Raw genomic sequence first — 17,694 nt, 5'->3', positions numbered from 1 at the left:
TGATACGATACAGACACACAAAGTTTTCAGCACGGCTGATCCCCTCAAGCCAACGGAGTTGATTTTCAGCACAGAACATTTACTCGTTATAGAAACACTTTCAGCAACACACTCTAAATTACCTCGTGAACTGCTCAGACTCACTGAAATCCACAAACTTCAGCGGGAACAGGATCAGACCTCTACGGCTTGTCTTTACGGAACTACTCCGCTTAAAATCATTGTGTGGACGCCCGTTCTGCACCTCAGACGCGAACTCCCTCACATTGCACATGAGCAGCGAACGCAACGCTCCCAAGCTCGGCGCTGCGGCCAGTTTGCCCCGAGTTCCCTACGCAGGGGGAGTTCTCGCCCTCTCAGTGAACGCCGCTGTAAAGCGCCCACCACCGGTACGCGCCACACCGCCAAGAACGTGCGATGCGCTTCGGAGGGAATGTTTTTTTTTGCCGGCCCTCTTGAGACTGTGGGAAGGGGAACACTGAGGTTTTCCTGGGAAAAGGGAAGCAGTAAGTTATTTCTGCGTGGAGAAGGACACAGGACTTGAGAGCTGCAGAGCAATCCCGACAGCTGGAGCCATCCCTATGGCTCCTTCGAAACCTGCATCTGATCTTGCAAGACAATCCCTAAAACTCACGCCAAGTGCCACCACACAAGTGTGATGTCATCCGGATTGACACCTTACTGTAACAAGACTAAACGGATCTGGAGTTAAAACACCACATGGCCACCCACAAAAACTAAACCCAGGAATCAGAAATACTACAACAAGGAGCTGAACAGCTTGACTTTTGTTCTCATCCTGACACAAGTCTCTGAAATTTACAGATTATTGTATCCAGCACTAATTCTTGTTGTTAGCACCGTCTGCTACACAGCCACTATGAAACAATGCCACTGACATCAGCGATCAGCAAACCTGAAAGGTTTATTGTTAACAATGCCTCCTGTGAGCAAACAACGTAGTTAAGTTGCAGACGTTTCTGTCATTCCAATAAAATGTTAACTGAAACAACCAGAAAGATTTTAAGCTTTTTATTGACTCACTGTAAAACTTCTTTTTTGGATGAGACAGAAAAAAACCTTAACATTGTGAACACTGACTTGCATATTTTAAAGGAACTACAAATCAAAGCAAACATCCAACATACTGGTTTTTGGTAAATAAAATTTAAACATTACATATTTACAAATCTACAACCATTCATTTAAAAAGTGCTGCTTGCAAACTAACAAAGTACCATTTTTAAATCCCAGGGAGATAATATCCAGAAATACCCCTCTCTATTATTACTATTTGCATCTCCCATTTGTTACACACTGATTTTACACACAGGCATTTTCTCTTTCTTGGGGTACAAGTCATTTGATTCGCCAGTGGAAGTTTAATTCATCAGGCTGCAACTGTACCAACAGCAAACCTTCTCCAAGTGGGAAACAGTTAGCAGTGTCAGAGAAACAGCACAATTCCTATTCACATTTCAGTATTTCATCTCCAATAATTACTCCAGTGGAACCATAAGTAAAGCAAAATATATATTGCACTGCAAATGTAAAACCTTCAAGGTTTTTGACATAAGCATTATTTAGTACACAAAAGGAGAAAATTCAGTTCATACAAAATTTTAAATTGAAAATAGGTCTCATATTTTATTTATCCATCTTTGCGGTACTGGAAAATATACTCAAATTGCTTTTCTAATAAAGGACAGTGAGATCTGAAAACTGTTTCAACACTGAATTGTATGATGCTTAAAAATTAGCCACCTCAGGACCTACATTTTGAACACTATGACTTGAATGAGGAAAACTTCCCACTTAAAGTGTTATCACTACTCCTACTATATTTGATTATAGTATTTCTACAGTGGACGGACTTGCAACAGACTTTATAAAACAACTCATTAAGTATCATGGTTTCACTTGATGAACCACTACGTGATAGAGCAATTTAAAAGCACACCCAGATCAACACCAGCAACGCTTCGGGAGTGCCGCTCCCAGGGTGCGGGCGCACGGCAAGGTCGTTTGCCCGCACGACGCCCGCGCAACCCTTCTCCTGGCCCAGCACACGCCCTGCCGGCAACACCGGCAGGACTGCTGCTGCTCGCACGAGGTGGCCGACTCGGTGGCTTTCTAAGGTTACAGGCAGCTGGAAGCACTTACAACGAAGCTGGGACTGGAATGGAGAGAGCGGGCCGCGCGTTACAAGCGCGGCATCCCCTCCCGTGCCAGCACACGCGGCTGCAGCCTCACGTCCCAGAGAGGCGGTTAGAGACCGGGCTCAGCCGCTTCTGCCGGACTGAAGTGGTTCGTGGGCCGCTGGCTTCATAGCTCGGTACCTCTAACGCCCCACGGCAGCTCGGGAAAAAGCACTCGCCCTCCTTCACGGCTTGCAGGGCCTGTAAACCAGCGGCTGCCCCACGCGGTCGGTGACACGGGAAGCAGAACTGCCGAGAGCTCGGAGCACCACCTCGCCCACGGCACAACCCCGGACGGGTTTATACACACAGCGCCTACTGTACGAGCTGTTGCTTGGTAAATACAGTGCCCCCTGCACGGGGCAGAGCATCCAGGCACACGCACAGGTACTGACAAGGAATACGTTAAAAAAATAACCTGCTGTTTTCCACAATCGTTCGGAAGAGTGAAGGGGGGTGTATCCACCCTGCGCCGACACGCTGTCTAGCACGTACCGGGGCGAAAAAAGTATTTCATGCATGAGGAACACTTGACAAGCGTGGCAGTAGGAAAGGAAGCATCACAAATTGTTATAATAAATTAAATGTGAAAAATGTGGGTAAGTGTAGCATCGCTAGCTCCACCTCAGGGCCGGGGGGATACTTTCAAAAAGGTCAGCTCCATCATTAGCAGCAAGTTAGAGAGGAGGTATTACCCAACGAAAGCTGTATCCGACAAGACTGCATCTCGCAATTATCAGCATATACCTGCAGTTCTACAAATTTTAAATCCTTTCTCCTTAGGACAGCATCGCCGTACTACCTTACAGAGGTCTGGGAGGAGGTTACATAGAGCTTCATAGCAGCATTACTTCTCATTTAAGCCTCTAAAAGGCTCACTATTTCACTTGGTAAAGTAAATATGAGCTTTAAAGTTTATCTCCTTTCTGCCTAACTAAATATTGCTGTATTATTACACTTGCAAACTAAAGAGATTTTAAAAAACATCTGCTGGTAGGCTGACCAAAATATAAATTCTAATGTAACAGCCAAATATTTAGGAGTATTATAACAGCAACAACTAAAAGAAATTAGAGTTGGAAAACCATTAAGATTACTTAAAATAAAGCTATTTGTTAAAGCATGGTTTAATTTGTTTAGGGTGTTTTATACAATTCAATGTCTGTTTTCCCACCTCCATACAAGACTTCTGGTATTTTCTCTGTAGCCTGCCTTCTGGTGAGGAGTTGCTATGTGACTGAGAGCACAGAACGCTTTTTTTAAATCTCTAGAACAAGAAAACATGAAGCAAAAGCCATGACTTCACCACAAGGACTGACACAGCGTTTTTCTTCACAGAAAAAAAAGTTGTTTTGCCTGTGAAATAGAGACCAAACATTCCAAGAACGTTTAACTGTGCACAACATGCCCCAATAAGTTACATTCCCTGTATATTCCCTGTAGCAAGTCTGCTGTATGCACTTCAGTTGAAAGCTTTGGATTAGCATTAGGTACTTGGCGCGATTCAAACACATCCACCAAGACTCTGAACGCTGCATGTTTACGAAGAACTTCTTGCAGGCTGTCGTTTGCTTTGTATTACATCTGTAATGAGGTCACGTGAACAAATGCCAACAGCTGAGATGGACTGGTTCCATAACATGATCTGAAGGGCTCTGCAACATGCTCTCTCTCTGCTAGGGAGCAGGGAGGGCAGGGAACAGGAGAGGACGAGAAGGACGTTTCTACAGAAGTGTTTTACAGAGCCGTCAGAGTGCTCATCAGCAGAGTTTGACAGAAGTTTACCCTACCTTCCTTCCGAGTGCTGTGGTAACACGTTTCCCACGGGTGCATGAGAGAAAACCTGTATCTAGAGTACTGCCTAGGTGAAGGTTGACATTTCCTATTCTGCTTTAAAAACAAATCACTCTTCAAAAAGTAACTGGACAAGTTACTATAAATAGAAGTGTACTGCAAAAAAAATAAGCATTGTATTGCTTACGCAGCAAGTCCATTTAAAATTCACTCCAGTAATTTAAAAAAACTTAAAAAAATATCAACTTACTATAAACAATTTAAAATATGTATAATACAACTTTGTATGCTCTTCATAACATCATGAATATTCTATGTAAACAATAGATTTTGAAGGATTTACTTCGCTCACATTAGTTTCAGTGCATTGTTTCTGTCCACCTGTTATTTAATAATTATTATTTTTTTTTTTTAAGAAGGGAACCGCAATATGTTGTCCCAAGTTAAAGAACTGATTTTGTTTAGAATCTTCCTTTCTACACATCGATTTGCAGAAAGGACCAGGGTCAGGGAAACAATATTTGGCCCGTTTTTCACTCTGTCCATCTCCCCAACTGTAGATAGGCCTCATTTTTCCAAGGTCTCCTGCCACAGTACATCCGTACGTACGCTCCTGAACACTGAAGACCGAGATGTTCCTTGTGACTGAAGTGGTTATTTTATACAGGTATACATCATAGATATCACCTCTTTATCTAGGTATATTTAAAGATATGGTTCTCCAAAAATCTTTCTGCATTCCATCACTCCAGTACTTGGGGGTCTGTCACAATTATGAGTATTCTTCACTTGATCAGCGGTGAGACGATCATAGGCCATTTTGTACTCTCTGTCAAAAGCATCTGCAGAAACAGAAAAACAAGCTCTACAGACGGTGCTCAAAACCACATCCCAGTTACAACGACAGCTGGCAACTATCAGCAGAAATAACTGTAAAGTGCTTTTTATCCAGCACTTACCACAGAACGGCACACCTAGGCCACAGATTTATTTTCTTTTTGGAGGCTGAAAAACTAGCTTGCATGCATTCATCATCTATGCCTATTTGAGTCATTTATAAAACTTACCTATATCAATGTTATCTCTTCCTAGGGCAACAAGTGAAAGAAACAGTATTTCTCTGTAAAGGCTCCTGAAATTGCAAAAAGAAAGGCCCATTTATATACCGCAATAACATACCGCAAAATCCAAATTAGAAATCGGTTGAAGCACTTAAAGATAACATATTTATGAAAAGTGGCATTTTGAACATAATTCCCGATTGCCACCTCCAAAGTGTCATTCCTGACCTCTGGAGAATGCCCTGGACACGGAGATTGCTTGTGGTAGGTCCCTGATGCAACTTCCAGCACAGGGGTGGATGCCTTAAGTGCACGCAGTGTGAAGCCCGCACTTGAGACACTCAAATTCCACCAAATTTGACCAACCAAGGTTGGGAGCTTGCCTTTCTGTGTTGGTACGTTATCTTGAAAAAGCAGGCAGACAAGTAAACACCTTGTCAATGCTCTAGCTGTTGAAAAGGCTGCTATATATTGTATCATAAATAAAAATCATCAGTAAATCCAGGCAGGAAATGCAAATTAAGAGGAAATAATTTTCACTAATTCCACTGCAATGGAAAAAAACCCCTTCCTAAGTATGAGACTTAATCTCTCTCTTCGCTCCCCTTCTTTTCCCTACTGGAACCTGAAAGCAAACAAAAAATTCCACCCATGCATGCTAGGAACAAGTGGAGGTTTTTTTGATAGAAAAACATTAACAAATATATTATTTAATAAGGAAATAGACACACACGCTCCCTACTTGATTTCCCGCCATTCACAGGTAAGAAAAAGAGGTGGCTGTAAAGGGGAGAGGGAGAAGAAAGTGTGAAAGTTAGTTTCTCCAATTTTTTTCTAAAATATGTTTGTGAATGTTATCACAAAAAAGAGAAGTATTTACCAGACTGAGTGATAAACTTGAGAACATTCCTTAAAAAAGTGCTTTTTTTCTTTAATAAACACACCATGAAAACATAATTCACATTACAATAGCCTTACTCTGCTCCAGTGAGGCACGTCTGTATTCTTACCGCTGTCTTTTAATATGTGGCCATTTGTTTAACCTCTCCAATATTTGACTCATTGGTCCGTACACATCATTCATCTTAATGCTTTTCACCATACTTCTCAAGAGCTCCTGGTTAAAAGAGTCATCATCTTTTTGCAATAAATGGACCATCGGGTACTTCTGGGCTGAAAAGCATTAGAAGTGCTGTGAGAATATAGTTATTCTTTGTGTAACAAGTAGGAAGTTATTAAAAAAAGGTGGGAGGCTGCAAACTGTGAGCACGTTGACATATATGCCGTGAACAAAGAACAATAAACCTCAGCTCAAAATAATATCGACACACGGAAACACAAAAAGCACACAGGAGAAAACATCTGCAATGGGTCATGAGCTATTTTCAGGCATGTGATCCAACACTGTGCAACAAAATCCTTAGCAAGCAAATTCTAAAAATAAGAAAACAAGCTAAGGGGATGAACTGTCCGTGTAAGTTCAGTGTATCACTGAACCACATTCCCTCTTATTCCTCCCTTCCCAATGAAGAAGCAGCCACTGGAAATACTGGTCAATGATTTGAAACAGATAGGCTGGAAAACTAAACCTGTTCAAGCAGTTTGCTGCTAAGCATACAACCACCCTCCCTCCCAAAACATGTCACACAAACTTAGAACAGCAACACCAAACTTAACACTCACTCTCAAACAAAAGAGTGCGATTTTGACCTGCAAGACAAAAAGCAGCATGATCAAAAATCAGTGACGTATTTTGCGTGAATTATCCACAAAGACATCTTTTTTTCAAAACACATTCTTCAGTTGCTCAAAATTAAAACTGTTCTTTACAAAAAAAAACCCCACCACTCAAAACCACAAGAAACAAAGCTTACTCTGAGCATTCCACAAAATATACAGAGGCTGCCCTGGATCCTGATGCAATTTCATATTGTCCCACAGCATCTGGATAAGAACGTATTTACTGTCCTCTGACATACAGTTTCGTGGAATCTGAACAGGAGAATTCATACATAAAGACACTTAGTGACAAAGTCATGACAGGACTTTGGTGTTCAAAATATATCTTCACACCTACAGGCCTCATGGTAAAAAGCTTTAACATTAAAACTACTGTAAAACCAGAGAAAGCTAAATCTGAACGGGATGTCAGTGACATAGCAAATAAGTATTTTGCATATCTTTCTACAGTCCTAAAATCATAACTTCCTTCTCCTTCTACTGCTCAACTAGTCAAACTGCAATAAAACCAACTAGAAACTTATCTTCTTTGTAACTGAGGACCATAAATTACAGTGTGACTAGTAAGAGCCAAACCCTCACCCGCACAAGTACTGCTGAGCCCAAATTCCAGAGTTACACGTATTTTCCTTCAGCTGACACACTCTTTACCAATCCAGGACTGGGCCCAGCATATTGTAAGACACATTTCTACGAGTTACCGAATTATCTACTGATTTCCTATACGGAAGACAAGCATTTCTCATAGGTCAATATCTCCTATCTGATTTCATACCTTGGAGTTTTTATTACAGTGCTCAGAAGAAAGTATTAATCCTGGTAAGTTGCTGGGCAAGTCCAAGCGTCTGAAATACCACACCAAATTCCAGAACACGATCGGATGATGATCTACAAAGTCTGCCACTGTTATTGCGTGATCCCCTTCATTTTCAAGTAAGCTCTCAAGCTCTTTCCATACCACTAGAGGACTGAGATAAGGAACTGTTATAGGATCAGGACTAGGTAAGCGCCATTCTAGGCCCAAGGAATCCTATGGTAAAAAAAGAAATAAAAGTGCTGTCAGTTGGAATGTAACGACCTTTACAAAGTCTTATGAATGCTTTCGTTCCCTATGAGACACACCAGCATCCTAAAGCTACAACTAATACCAGTTTCAACAAGAAAAGCTAGTATTTCTCGTCATTTGGGATGGTTAATTCTGTTCTCCTCTAATTAATGCCATTTACAGTAATCTATCGCACATTTAAAAAAAAAATGACATTTAAGGTAGGAAAAACTACACACTGTTGGTCCTTGCAAAGTAGCAGGCAGGCTACCAGTAGGAATGATATGGCTGATCTTCTGGTTTTCCTTCTCATCTCCTTCCGATGGACCAAAAGTACTGATACTCCTTGCTACAGGGTGACTTGTACATTCTGACCCAGAGGTATTTTGTCTTCTTCTTGAGGGGATCTGGATACTTCTGGCACAAACATTGTCATGCTGCTTAGATTTGCTGGAGGGGGAGGGAAAAAAAAAGGTTAAGAATCTCAGCTTTTTGTTTTACTCCGAGTGCTCAAACATGTAAACAAACAGACAGAAATAAACTGGAAATAATAGACCTGACACCTCAAACCCTACCTTGTCAGGCACCACACTCATTCACGTTACAGTGCAAGCTTTATTCCCCTTTGCACCGATAAAGCACACAAACATCCAAAAAAAAAGTTCATAGAATTTGCAGCATTACAGATGCCTACATCAATTTTTATATTAGGGATGAAACAGTAAATGCCACGCTGAAAAAGCACGACATGGCCAACCCAGAGACAACGCAGAGGCAGCAAGTACATCCTCTCTCAAATCAATTTCTCCTCCTCAGCAAATATCTTATTAAATTTACTTCTGTTGAAGGAATACACGCATATCCACAGAGAGCCTGAGTGATTTCTATGCAGAAAACGCAGGTTTACCTATTTGAATTTACATCTTCTTGAACAGACATCAGAGCCGTAGCAAGGCCAACGGCAGCGTTACAGGACCTCCCGCTCTGATTTGAAAAAAGTGATGGGAACTGCATGTTTTCTGTAGAAGGGCTGGACTTCAGAAAATAACTGCAGGGAATGCAAAAGCTTATTTGTTTTTTGAAGATAATATTAAAACATTGCTTTACAATGATGAGCATTCAATATAGAGGAAAATTCAAATAAGGTTATTACCGTCCAGGTCGCCGAAGATCTCTGATTTCTATGCTTAAAAAAGGCAGAAATAAATTGCCACAGAACGGACACGTGGTATTGAGATTTGAATCATCTGCTGTCCAACCTGCCATGATCTCTTCATCATGAACCAAACAGTCACAAGTCCGACATCGTGAACAGCTTGAGATGAGGACCTGCATACAGCAGATAACAGAACTCCACTATAACATGTTCTCAAACCCGCTTTTCTTTTACAAAGCAGTTAAAACTATAACCAAAATCTTCACCTTTAGATGAATGCCACTCACCACCTGCATACAAGTTCAGCCACATATCTGTTCCCAGGCTTTTGGTTGGAACACTTGGGTTTAAACTTACGTATTTCAGAACAACTATCGAATCTTAAATCCAAACTGTATCAGCAGACAGCTGATACGGTAAGTGACTGGAATGAGCACTGTCTGGAAAATGCACGAAGTGCAGGTCTCATTCTACTGTAGCAAGCGGACTGGGATCTGGAACTGTGCTTGTGAAATAGCTAAGTGGGTTAGGGGATCCTTTTATGGTTTCCCAGAGTAAAATCAGCCAGTTATTCAACAGTATTTTAGTATTTTTATTAACAATTAACATGTCATTTGTGATCTGTTTGCAAATATACTAGCACAGGAATATTTATGCAGCTGCATAAGTTATTCTTTGAATTTAAACACTCTTCTGTAGCAACTGCCAATATAATAGAAATGGGGGGGAGATGTGAAAATGACCAGTCATTAATCCAAATCCACTTAAAAAAAAAAAAAAAAAAAAGGAAGAGAGCCACCCAAAGTCAGTGTAACAGTGAAAACAGAATGATCTTACTAGAAGCTACAACAAGAAACAGCTAGTTATCTGTTTTGTATTTTTAAATGTATTGTGCTATTTAAGACGGTATTTTCACTTCAAACAGATTTAGCTGCCCGAGGGATTTAGATGCCAGAACTCAACAGCATCCAGTTCTCAAACTCTTTGGAACTGCAGCTTTAAGGACCAAGAGATGTGACTGCAATAACGACATTTCTAGAGTAGGATTTGAGATGAAACCTGCTCTGTCACAAAAATATTTCAGTGCATTAGTTTTAAGCTTTGAACTTTAACAGAGATTCAGATACCACTTATATTGAAAGACATACGCTTTTATCGTATCAATTAAAATCAGCAAGTCATCCTGTACCTCCATAGCGTAGTTCTGAAACACACTGGTACTACTTGTACTGCAAGAAGATATCAACTCTGATTTGTCAGGTAAAGGGAACTTCGAAAGAGAACCTGTTAACAGAAGACACCCAATATATTAGTTATTCAGAGTATCCATTTTCAGTAAACTATTTTCCTGGTCAAACAATACTGGAGTTATAAAACGTGTCATGGAAGATGCAGCAAATCCAATACACTCAGACAGAAAGAAACGCGAAGCTGGAGTGTGAGGCTGCCATCTGCCCAGCACCAGCAATGGCAAAAAGAAAAATCTACCAACATAGAATTTCCAAATGTCCAGTCATCATCTTTTACAATGGTTGATACTCTGTGAAATTTGTTTCCAAGCCAAGTCATCCATACCCACACTTTCTGTCTGGACAAAAACTAGGGAAGGGTAAGAGATGATGCTTGTGACTACAGATATCCCTGACCCTTCTCTTCACCACACTGAACGAGCCAGGCTCCCCTCAGCCTCAGGATGCCCCAGTCCCCTGGCCATGATGGCAGCCTCCACTGCACCTCTCCAGTTCCTCCACATCCCACAAACTGGGGGGGCCAAATCAGGCCATGCTTCTCTAGGTGGTAAGTGGAGGGATCTAAGTATACAGCTACTCCTTTCATCCTGGTTCTGCTTAACACACCGTACTCCATGATGACAGTAGCACAGAGATGGAGAAAACAGTCATTACCAATTATCCAGCACAGATTAGGAAAAAAAAAACCCAAACCACCAAAGTCCAATAATCAGCTTCAACAGTGGCTTATAGAAAATCGTAACAATTTCCCAAAAAGGATTTTTACTGCTTTTAGAAAACGAAATCAGATTAATGAAGTTCCCACATGAAAGTTTTTATAGGTGCTTTCTGGAGCGGTACAGCTTGCACAAATAAGACCGAAGGACCCAAAGAGTCTCTTATTTGCATAGCTGTAACATCCAGAAGCTTATCCAGGTGCAGGATGTTACTGTGCAAGTTATTCCATAAGAAAGAACACCCAAACCAAGGGTTCAGAATAAAAATATCCATAGGTATGGACACATCTGCATGAGTAATAGTTTACAGGTAGGAGAAGAAAAATTTACTTCTTCCACAAAAAGGACTAATGACTAGGATGATCTCAAACCGAGAATTAGGAAAGAACAGCATCTAAAACTGGAATATTTTTGTTCCCATCGATAAATGCAATGCAAAAGCTGTCTCTTACCACACTGGTCAAATTGTTTTGATGAGCCATCGTGGGAAGCTGAGCTTTCTAGGCTTGTCCTGCTGAGGCCAATGCCCTTAATTTCTGATGTGGTATTCTCCTGAGGAGATGCACTTTCAAAATCATTGCAGACGTCTTCATCAGTTAGTGAAGTAGATTCTGAGTCCAGAGCGCCAAGAGACGAAACACTTGCTCGGTCTGAATTTTGATCCTGAGAGAAGAAAACAAATTCCACTGAGAAAAGGAAAGGAAAGTAAAAATATTTCTGAAAATAAGAGGCAGCCTTCTTTGTCTCAGTAAATTCAAGGCACAAACTTCCCTCCTTGGAAAATCCTTCAGCTCAGATCTGCATTCAGAACCGATGTGAAACAAGGCAAGTTTCACTCGGGCTTAGACAGCTACATGAGGATTCTTTTTTAAAGATTCTTCTAATAAAAACATCTAAATGAAAACGTACACATTTTAATCCTATAACTTTTTCCCACCGTTGCTATAAAAACTAGCAGCAGCCACAGAAACACATTAGGATAGGCAAGGCACAATTAACACTTCAGTTAGTCTCAGCTGGGTTTTTAAGCCCATTAGGGCAATACACCACCAAAGCGCATCTATTTTCATTCCCAAGGACTGAGAACAAAAGGAGTTTTGGTTTGAGCTGGTAGCAGCAAAGGCCATTCTAACCAAAGGATCTTACTTCAAAATTATCAATACAAGCAGATTTCCCTTTTTTTCATAAAAGCAGTAAAGACCTAAAAACATTTTTTTATTTAAGTATTTTTTCTTTAGGTAAATAAGGGAAGGCAGAGCAGTCTTCTCCACCCTGTCAGCACACTACAGTATACTTAGGTTTTCACATTAAATACACTCTGGACCCACGCTAGACCAAAATTTTTATCATCCTGAATCAAACAAAGCAGGGTCCTGGCCGTTCAAACATGATTAAAACAACTTAATGTACATAGTCTACCACGATGCATGTCTTTCAAATTCACCGCAAAGGATTCAGTGATTAAATCTTTACAAAGCTTTTTCCTTAATTTCTAAGAACTTAGGTTTTGAGGGGAAAAAATAAATTATTAAAAAATGTACCTTTGAGGATGCAGCATACATTGTAAATTTTGAGTACCACTTGCTAGCTTTCTCTGCAACCCCTTTGCCAGCAGAAAACATGCTGCTTTTTAGAACATCAAACTTAGGTGTTAACAGCGTATCCAGGTTGAACGATGGTGAAGACACAAGTGTTAATGCACTACTTGCATCCTGTGGCTGTTCCTTTGCTGGACTGTTTGGGGAATAAGCTGGGGAAGACCAAAGCCTGTCTCTTGGCCTTTCTTCAGTTTTTGCGTGGTAACTCTTGGATTTGGTGAGACTGGATGGCCTTGGGGAGTTTGGGGGGAGGCTGGATCTCCTACAAGGTTGGATGACTGTTGGGCTCTTTTTATTAGCATTTCTGTCATCACAGGGTTTTTGCAACTCAATGCTCGGGGCACGACTTGACAAAGGGCTGCTCATATTGTTCATGTACATGACTATTTCTTCAGCTAAATCTCGTCTTGCAGATGGAGTCGAAACACTTCTGTCATCATCATCCTCTTCATCCTCTTTCTGCTGTTCTGTCTCAGCAACCAGCAGCGACAGCGGATCAAATCCAGTTTCAACATCTGTCTTTTCAACTGGCTTTACTGGAAAGCTGCTCTTTCTTTGCAGCCTTCTAGATTTTTCACTGGAGGATTTCACTGCTGTAGGTGTTTCAGGTTCTGCATCCAAGTCTTCCAGATCAAAGATAACAGGAGACTCTGTTTTATCTGTAAAACTGCAATCAAAAGCTGCGTCTTCATCACTAGATTCTTTCTCGAGGCTTTCTCTCTTAGATTCTAAAGAGGAAGTTCTGATATTAAGAGTTTTTGGCCTTATGCTTTTCTGTAATGCATTAGATAGGATTTTGGCATCGGCTCCTAGTTTGTCAACAATTTCTCCAGGGTTTGCTTCCTGATTTATTCTATTTATCATGAGTCCCACTAAGCCATCTCCACTCAGGTTACGGTTCCTGCTTTCCCATGGTATCTCCCTTAAGTCAGGTTCTACTGCGCTTTTATGTCTCTTTCTTAAGGATTTACTTTTTATAACGTCCACTTCACTGGCATCCTCAAAAGATGATGTAAACAGCAATCCTACAGAACTCTCTGAAAAACAGATGAAACAAGGTGCTTTATTTCTTGCTATGGAAAAGAACTAAACAAAATTACAGAAGAACGCAAATTTGTCTCATCCTTCAAACAGTTTACAACACTGACAGATGGAATTCACTATGTATTGTGTGGTGGTTGAGAAGTTGACTTGACCATGGTCATAAGTTTTAAATATTTTACTGTCTGACCCTTCCTAAAAGGGAGTCAAATCATACAACTGAAGAGTTGAGTTCTTTGAGAGGCAACATCAAGAGTCTCAGATGTTTCTCGTTTAGTTTCCTCTTTTGGAGACATACTCCATTATTAAGAGATCTGAAAACTAGGGACAGCAAAGATATCTGGAAATGGCAAAAAGCAACACTTTAACCCAATGAATTAAAAATAGAGCCAACAAAAGGAGTTATTGTCAGAGAAGTCTTCATTGTTTTGCCAGAGCACAAAGATGCAGATTTTGAAGTACGACACTACAGTACTTCAAGCACAGCTGACAGTATTATAATAACCAGATTTAACATTACTAAAGACTTGTGAAAATGCCTGAAAATTTCTTTTAGTTGTACTGCACAGAAACCTCTTGTCCATCCTGAAGGAATTTATTAGTTGCTGGAGGTTACAAGAAAAAAAATGGACCTGGATTTTGTAAGCAGGTATTAACTAGGGCAAAAAAAAGCAAACGAAAAAGACATCTGGAAATGCAGAATATTCAGATGCATATCCCTGACACAGCCCACGGACACTCTAAACTAAACTCACTCCCACAAATTTCATCAGCCACTGCCATTACACCAATAAAACACGTGAAGTTTTGTGGACAACACAACTCAGGCACATTAGTTAGAGCTCTTGTTAGAAATGGAATATATAGAGAGACAAAACTGCCCAAGAATCAAAATCTATCTTGTCTTCCACTCACCTGTGTGAGGTTCTGCCATGGTATTGTCAACTGTACCGTTGAGCCGCACAATGCTAGAAGTGGCTTTGGCATGACTTGAGTTCTGGTAATTCAGTTTAGGTAAGCAGTCACCGCTGCCTTTTGCGCTCTCCACTTCGGACACTGTATACAGAAAAGGACAGACAGTTCTTTAGAATCAAAGCAACTTAATTTAGATCTCAAGTTTCCATTACCTACTGGATGCTTTATGCAGGATTAAGTGACAGCGTGTTGTACGTATCCTATGATGCACAGGCTGACATCTACTTGGGCAGAGGTTTTCAAGCTGGAACAACCAAACTATGGATAAATTCCCAGCATTACTTTTATAGCTGAAAGTTCCATAAGCTTCTGTACACAGAGCCCATACAACCAGTACTTGCATACCAAACCCTGTGGTGGTTGTGGAGACTAAGACCTCTCTTTTTCACTTACAAAGGATAGGCGTAAGAGCATTTTCTCCCGCCTTTGCAAGGGCTCAGGGCCAACTAGCCTGTCTTCGTACAGATCTTGTTACCTCCATGACCATGACTACACAAGAGAAATGAAGCAAGTGCTGCAGTATTTATATTCACCTCTTTTAGACAGGAAAGACAAATTCTGTTATCAGGTGGCTACCCAAAACAGACAATTACTTCTCTAAAGGAATTCAAGCAACTTAATATTCAAAGGTGCAAAACATTTTCATCACATAATTTTACCATAGAGAGCCTCAAGTGTGTCTTAATTATGGCTAAAAATAATACGAGCTTTCAGCAGCATTCACATTGTCTGCATACTCAAAAATTTCATTAAACTTAAATAACCTGCCTGCCATTTTACAGGTATGTTCTTATGACTATGGGTAACACAAATTTTCAAGCAAACAGAAGAAAAAAATACTAATGCTAGAAGGAAGACTGCAATGAAGCTAAAACACTGAAGTAACTTTTCTGGTTCTATATTTTCTCATACTTTTACACCACTTCCACTTGACAAGGGGACAGTTAATTCAAATAGTAAGTGAAATTTTAAATAATTCTATTGTTAGGAGAACATTTACTATGAAGAGTATTTACAATGAATGTATATGGGAATCTATAGTACTTACACATTTTTACTATACAATCTGATCTGCTATATGCTTGCATAAAAATCTAGGCTGCTCAACTGCAGTTAAGGGAATCGTGAGCAACAGATGTAAACCTTGAAGAAAAAAGAAAAAAGGTCCACAGCAAACCCAAAGCCCTTCTCATTTCTGATGCAGCTCCTAAATTTTGAGAATTCCAGGGAGACAAGTAATTTAGACTGCTCTCACAGACCTGTAACAATTCACCTGTTCTGCTCTTGCGGGATTTATAAAGAAAACAGACTGGTAGAAAAGTCTTTCCTGTAGATTATGTCTATAACACAACTTAATTTTTTAAAAGACAAAAACATTAAGCTGCAATTATCATTAAGCTTTGTATTACCATTATCACTTATCTGAAACAGAGGAGGGAAAAAAGAACTGTAATTTTAAAAGTTAAACCATTAGACATCCAGAAAATTACATTTAGTGAAAAGAACTTAATGCTAGTTTACGCCCATGCCTTATCACAAACACTCATTATAAAAAGAAAAAAAAATAAAAAATCAGCTGCCCCACTTAGCTTTTGCTGAAATCCCTATTTATCCACAATGAACTAGATATCTGTATTCACAAGATACATACGAGAACTGGAGTCACTCTCTCTCTTGTCCTCTTTTTGTTCTTGTATATCTTGAAGACAAGTTTTCCCTTGCCTGGCTTCTTCTTTGAATGATGTGTTATTGCCAAAGTCTGAAAGTCCCCCTATCATAACAGAATGACAGAATAAAGACTATTATGGTATTTAATAGCATGACACTGTTAAACAGAATAAATTGACTATCCACAGTAATTCAAAGGCCTCTTATCAAATATATTCCAATTAACAGTGAATATTTTACCACAAAAAAGAAAGAAAAATGATTGGCTTACTTTTACAGTATAAACATTGAAGTGATGCTCTACAGGATGAAATTAAAAGGGTAATTTGCAACATTTCTTTTTAAATACTTTAGTAAAGTACTGCTGGTCTTTGATTCTGTTGCCTGGTTTATTTGATCAATGTCACATCTTTTCAAGAACTCTAAGAGGCACCTAAACGTGGTTTCATTTTAGCATAGTATGTTTCTCAGAGTTCACTCACATAATCCTCACAGTTTTACTCTAGAAAGTAAATCTAAACAATGCAGCAGCAACCATGAGTTTGTTTGCAAAATGAGATTAAAATAAAAATAACCAACACCACCCAAAAAACCCACTGCAAACATTCAAGCCACTATCTGGTCATTCTTAAGACAAAACACTGCCCCAAGTGTAACTCCTATAGTCTGACTGACATCAAGAACCCAATTTACTTAACACTAACAAGGTTGTTCCTCTGGCAGGTTGTTGTAAAGCATTAGCACCGAAGTAAAACAAATTAACTAAGCAAATAAAGTTTCTGTTCATTGTAAATACTAAGTTAGCACTTCAAGTCACATGCATTCCATGTCCTTTGTCCAAGTGAACATGGAGTCTCCAGCAGTCCCACAGCACACTGAGGGGCTTTACTCCCACGCAGTTTAGGAGATAACAGGAAGCACCTGTCCAGAACCAAGAGGGTACAACATGGCTGAAAGTCAGCTTCTTCCCCTCTTTTCCCTACAGATGCTGCACGGAATCTCTACCGAGAGGATAAAAACCTTGTTGCTATTGTAAAGATAACAAAATATTCTGGAATTCACAGAAAAGTTTTGGGGATTGCCTGAGAAGTCAGCATGCATTCTAGTGATGTGCTTTCATGCAAAGAAATCTTGAAAAATCAGATGATGTCAAAAGCAAATACCATTAATTACACGAACGACAGTTACGTACGGACTTATTACACTTCCTTAGTTTACATGGTCTGAGTTGTGACCAGCATTGCTGAGCACATAGCACTTTGCCCAGATGGGTTATCAGGAAGGTCAGCTTCATGAAGAACACGCAGAAATAACGTAAATTTGTTCATGGTCATCCAGAAGGCTAGTGATAGAGCCAGGAACAGGACTGCCGTATCCTGAGTCTAGGAGGAATACTCTAGCTGTAATGCCATCATATCTATTCTGTTTGTTAGGCCAAAGATGTATTTGTAC

General features: G+C 40.1%; 1 protein-coding gene across 3 annotated transcripts in view; it reads right to left on the bottom strand.

Annotated features, from left to right (window-relative positions):
• Positions 1-1,017: 1,017 nt before the first annotated feature.
• DENND4A (DENN domain containing 4A) overlaps positions 1,018-17,694 on the bottom strand; it is a 42,441-nt gene continuing 25,764 nt past the window's right edge. Inside the window, exons 18-31 of one of the 3 annotated variants that reach the window (XM_086471669.1) lie at positions 16,226-16,345; positions 14,515-14,655; positions 12,502-13,595; positions 11,413-11,623; positions 10,184-10,278; positions 8,992-9,167; positions 8,746-8,886; positions 8,078-8,288; positions 7,569-7,823; positions 6,928-7,045; positions 6,737-6,763; positions 6,064-6,226; positions 5,060-5,124; positions 1,018-4,834 (exon numbers count right to left, since the gene is read on the bottom strand). In XM_086471669.1, coding sequence (XP_086327795.1) covers positions 4,698-4,834; positions 5,060-5,124; positions 6,064-6,226; positions 6,737-6,763; positions 6,928-7,045; positions 7,569-7,823; positions 8,078-8,288; positions 8,746-8,886; positions 8,992-9,167; positions 10,184-10,278; positions 11,413-11,623; positions 12,502-13,595; positions 14,515-14,655; positions 16,226-16,345 — 2,954 coding nt within the window. In that variant the 3' untranslated portion in view covers positions 1,018-4,697. The remainder of the gene's footprint in view (positions 4,835-5,059; positions 5,125-6,063; positions 6,227-6,736; positions 6,764-6,927; positions 7,046-7,568; positions 7,824-8,077; positions 8,289-8,745; positions 8,887-8,991; positions 9,168-10,183; positions 10,279-11,412; positions 11,624-12,501; positions 13,596-14,514; positions 14,656-16,225; positions 16,346-17,694) is intronic. The other 2 variants (XM_086471670.1, XM_009956681.2) reach the window with 2 other exon arrangements.

This window comes from Leptosomus discolor, chromosome 11 (genome assembly GCF_034619465.1).
Source record: "Leptosomus discolor isolate bLepDis1 chromosome 11, bLepDis1.hap2, whole genome shotgun sequence".
In the NCBI taxonomy this organism is placed as follows: Eukaryota; Metazoa; Chordata; class Aves; order Leptosomiformes; family Leptosomidae; genus Leptosomus; species Leptosomus discolor.
This window is presented reverse-complemented; position numbering and strand designations above follow the sequence as displayed.